At 34.5% G+C, this 5,408-nt stretch overlaps 1 protein-coding gene across 1 annotated transcript in view; it reads right to left on the bottom strand.

The window, feature by feature from the left end:
- The window catches only part of LOC102677831, a 352,155-nt gene that overhangs the window by 39,101 nt on the left and 307,646 nt on the right, over window positions 1–5,408 (bottom strand). Inside the window, exons 7-9 of the mRNA XM_006610354.2 lie at window positions 5,066–5,133; window positions 4,696–4,956; window positions 3,727–3,948 (exon numbers count right to left, since the gene is read on the bottom strand). Coding sequence (XP_006610417.1) covers window positions 3,727–3,948; window positions 4,696–4,956; window positions 5,066–5,133 — 551 coding nt within the window. The remainder of the gene's footprint in view (window positions 1–3,726; window positions 3,949–4,695; window positions 4,957–5,065; window positions 5,134–5,408) is intronic.

Here is a 5,408-nt window from a genome sequence, read left to right as displayed (position 1 = left end):
TTTTTTTTTTTTTTTTTTTTTTTTTTGAATTTTATCAATAATTCGCATAGCTTGAAAGCACATTGGTTAATAGATCGAATCTATCGAATTTTTCGATTATGAAAAATTGAAAAATTTTTAATCAACAACGAACGAATTCTTATTAATTCGATCCATTCTCCACGGACGAAATCGCGGCAAGGGGACAACGACAACGGATGTGGATAAGGGAAAGGTGATCCCGTGGACTAATCTGCCTTCTGGAAAGTTTAAATGGAAACGCCGGGGAATGGGGTTAACGAAACACCAGGGCCAATGTTGCAACAGAGGCGTGGAAAAATTTGCTAAGCCGCTTAAACGCTCGAATCGTTCAAACCGAATTTCAGCATTTTTTTTTTTCTTCTTCTTCTTCTTCTTAACGAAGCACGAATAAAAAAATTTATCATATTTGTATTAAAGGATATATTGGAAATATAATTGTAAAGAAATGAGTAATCGTAAGAATTATTCGTACGAATAATTAATTGGCAAATATTTGCGAAAGATATTCCATCCTTCGATCTCGATGATTTTTTTCAATATTTTTGGTTATAAACTTATAAAAATCTAACCTAAAATTCAGTTATAAAATCAGAAACTAATTAAATTTTTACTCGACATCAACTAACTTATCATTATTATTCTTAATTTTATCTGAAATTGAATAGAAACTTATTTATGAGTCAGTTTCTTAATTTGTCTTTACTTAACCTAACCTAAACAATCTTGTTAATAATATTTTAAACGAACGATTCGATCGTCGTAAGCAAAATTTTCAAAAGTATTTGAAACGATACTTCTCGAAAATGATGATCCTTTATTAAAAAAGTGATCAAGATCGAAGATTGATACCTTTTTCTTTTTTTTTTTAAATAATTACCAAATTATACCATCTATAAGAAAATTTAATTGGTTCGTTAATAATCAATAAGCGAAAATAATCGAGGCCATCTTGTATTTTAGGTTCATTCGATGTGAAAATATCATAATATCGCATTCGTATTCGATGTTGTGCGGATGCATGCGTGAATGTGTGTACGCGTGTATTAGCTTTATCGTTCAGAAAACATCTGGAAATAAATCCCGGTCGGTGGCAGGATCGCGCAATCAGTCATGTACATATCCAGGGAATCCAACTGAACGCGGTTTACCACAAAGCCAACAACAAGATCATTTCCATCTGCTACCACTGTCTACTCGTATTCGCGATTATAGCCTCGCAGGATGGAAGGAGCGACGTATTTAAACCGAAACTGGAGCAACGAAGGGAACAAATCGATGGATGATGATGATGATGATCCGTTTCTGGCCAGAGATTGATGAATTAAAATGACGACTAGGGCGACTAGGTAATGATGAAATTCGAATTACGAATTTATGGGTATATTTACAATTGTTGATTATTCCTCGATTTTTTCTCCTTTTCATTTCAACGTTATACATAAATTATTGTGCTTTCGTGAATTCTATAATTGAACGGGGAAAAAAAGTGAACGATTAATTTCAATAGGATGAAACGATGATTCAAATTGCATTTTTTCATAGAAGAAGATTTTTCATAGAAGAAAAATTATTCAAAATGATATTTTGATGTAATGGGGGAACTTATGGTGAAAAGTTAAATTTTAGTTTTTAATTGAAAAAATACTGCCTGTTTCTTTAATGGTTTTTTTCATAAGGATAAGTGCACGACTAAGTACTTTAATAGTTCTCGTAACTTCGAAGTTTCAAACAGGATTAAACTTAATTTTTGTGGTTAAGCGAAAGGATACCGATATCTTCTTTTGATGCTTTTTTAATCCTTAAGAAATCGATCAGAAACTAGTTTTGTAGCTTGAATAACATTTCAAATGAGATTAAATATAATTTTTTACTAGCTATTAGTAGCGATTAAAAAAAAAGCTTAAGAGCTTCATCACAATTAAATAATCTACTAATGTTTGATATCACCAAATTAGAAACAGTATCTCCATAAATTTATTTACCTTATTCTCCAAATATCACAATACATACTATACTTTGAACATTTATTTATATTTTAATTTCAATCCTTAAGAAATCGATCACAAACTATTTCAATAGTCGAATTTCAAATGAGATTAAATATAATTTTTCAAAACAAAATTTTACCAAATTTGCCAAGATATTTGCCTTATTCGAATATCACAATGCCTACTATACTTTGAACATTAATTTATAATTTTATTTTCAATCCTTAAGAAATCGATCACAAACTATTTCAATAGTCCAAATAACACTCGAATTTCAAATGAAATTAAATATAATTTTTCAAAACAAAATTTTATCAAATTTGCCAAGATATTTGCCTTATTTGAATATCACAATGCATACTATACTTTGAACATTTATTTATAATTTTATTTTTAATCCTTAAGAAATCGATCACAAATTATTTTAGTAGTCTGAATAATATTCGAGTTTCAAATGAGATTAAATTAAATATAATTTTTCAGTAACTATTAATAATGACTAAGAAAAATTTTATTTAAGAGCACCACATTATTATATCATAATTAATAAAATAATCTATTAATATTTACCAAATTTGCTAAGATATTTGCCTTATTCGAATATCACAATGCCTACTATACTTTGAACATTTATTTATAATTTTATTTTTAATCCTTAAAAAGTCGATCGCAAATTTTTTTAGTAACCCAAATAATATTCGAATTTCAAATGAGAATAAATATTATAAATAATTTTTCACTAGTATTACTAATAGCAACTAAAAAGAAGCTTGCTTAAGAGGATCACATTATTATATCACAATTAAATATTCTATTAATACTTAGATATCATCAAATAAATTAATCACATATCTTCTCTTTCGAATATCACACCTCTGATAACATACCATATTTTAAACATTTATTTAAAATTTTTATATCACTGTGTACAATTCCGTTTAAACGTTTAAAATTTCACAAACATCCGCACAAACCCATAAAGATTCGAAACGCGGATTCAGAAACACCAATCTGATCCGCCAATCTGGTCAGCCGCGTCGGCGGAATCCGATATCCAAGCGGGGAGGTGGAAGAGGAGGGGGAGGGGGAACTTTTAACCATTTAACAAGAATCCGCGGTAAAATTCCATGGTCCGATCAAAGATTAACCATCGTACAAAATCAATCCCAAGAATGTTTGAGGCTTGATCGTGCCCGGCTCGATCGCCTCAATTTGGTTAACCGCGGCTACACCAGGCCAGAATCATCGCAATCTGCCAAGGCTACGTGCAGCTATGCGATACTATGGAATACCCCAAGTAGCTCACGTCCGACCACCGTTCACTGTGCCGATAGCACGCGGCCCAAGAATCCGATCCGGTGTCTATGGACATCCTCATAGTTTACGTTCTTCGAGCCTGCCGCTATTAGGTGCTCGCGGTTTTCCTTCGTGCCAAGACGCACGAGGACCAAAGTCGGTTAACGATAATGTCAAATTGCTTGCCCAACAATTTATCCATCCGTGAATTCTAGATTCATCGAATATCGATGGTGCGAGCAAGATTTCTTCTTTTCTTCTTTTTTAAATCGATTTATATTGGGAATAAAAATGGTGCATTTAAAAATGTGTTAGACAAGGAGGACGTCAAATATGTGTTCAGATTGATTCGGTGAATTCGGGATGGGACAAGTATGAGTTTTAGGATTATTTTTTGGTAATTTTACGAGATTCTACTCACTCTGTTTCATTTTGAACGTCTTGGCAGCCTCCTTAACGCTGATCAATCCCGTGCAAGAGGCATCCTCGCTCTGCGCCAAATTCCACGAATTGTTCGAAGTTTGCTCGTAGATGAAGCATCTGTAGCTGTCCTCGTCGCTGGTTTTCCGCGGGGCGTGCAACCTTGCCACGAGGTTGTGCGTGCTGCTCTCCTTCCACGTGGCTAGACACTCCAACTCCACGTCTGGGACGGAAAAACGGGGGAAAAAATTAAATATCGAACCCCTTTCCCTGTCCGTTCAAATCGACTCGAAAAAATCCGTTTCGAATTTTTGGAATATATTTTCGATACGACGGTGAATCGGTGGTGGTGGTGGTTGAAAAAAAAAAAAGAGAAAAAAATCTCGATATCAATCGTGAAAAATTCCATCATCCCACCCCTCCATCACGTAAATCCTCCACGGCCGCCATTAGCCATCCCCAATTACACTGCGAGGTATAACGATTCCATTTACGAGCAAGGCTAAATCGTCCGCGGCGAGAATTATGGACGGAAATATTCTAACCGTTAATAAACCGCACCGCCACCACGTGGAATGAATTATATACCACGGGGCGCGTTTTCGCCCTGTATAATAATCGGTGAAAATCGGTCGATACAGCGGCGATACAAACAGTAATTGACAGAGCTGTTAATCATTTGGTGGAAGTTCTATTGACTGTCCCAGATTCTCTCCCCTGTGTGTCGTGTTAATTAACGTCACCGTTCGCCCACTGTGTCGCCCGACGTATCGAGAAAAATTACTCTTCGATCTCTTATAATGGAAAAATATACATCGGTATATATCTCTCTAATATATATATTTCGAAATTGTTTCTGTTTTAAATAAATATCTCTTTCGTAAAAAGAAATAGTCTGATACTTTTACAATATAATTTCTAATAATTTTAATACGTATAATTTTTTTTTTTTTTTTTTTTTAGTACTTACCAACGCTCTCAGAGGACAACACGTTGGCACACGCTTGATAGCGAAAAAGTAATCGCGATTCTTGGGTGCACGTCTCCGCGGCTGACAAAGGAGATTTACACTCCGCTTCCCCGTGGCTGTACGTGAATTCTAGGGGTCCCTTGAACGGGCACGGCATCGGTGCTGCCCCCGTGCGGAATAGGGAAATTAATATGGCGTCGCTGGTCAAATCGCCGCATATCGAAGGGAGCGTAGGTTTCGACGATCCCGTGATACACCAGGCTGGAAAAGAATTAGTGGAATCCGGATTAACCGAATCCGGAAGAGAGGAGAATGAAAAAAAAAAAAAAAAAAAAAAAAAAAAATTATGGACGAACGAAACGAAACGTACTCTCTTTGTATTGAAGGACGTTCGGATGCTTCATGTGCATGACGATGCAGCGATAACAATTTTCCATTCTGAAACAAAAATCGATCGGAAATAATGTAGGATGTCGAGCCACGTTACAAATTCGATAAATAAATAAATAAATAAATAAATAAATAAATTTCATTCCAAAATATGGCTATCGCTTCCGTGAAATAAATTAATCGATTAATTACGCGTTTCAATCGTACCTAATTAAAAATCTTAATTAACATTAATAACGTACGAGAAAGAAAAATAACTAAAATTTTACAGGAAGAAATTACGAAATTTGAAAAAGGGAAATCTTGGAAATCATTTACCCTCG

The sequence above is a fragment of the Apis dorsata genome, unplaced genomic scaffold, assembly GCF_000469605.1.
Source record: "Apis dorsata unplaced genomic scaffold, Apis dorsata 1.3 scaffold_73, whole genome shotgun sequence".
NCBI classification, from domain to species: domain Eukaryota; kingdom Metazoa; phylum Arthropoda; class Insecta; order Hymenoptera; family Apidae; genus Apis; species Apis dorsata.
This window is presented reverse-complemented; position numbering and strand designations above follow the sequence as displayed.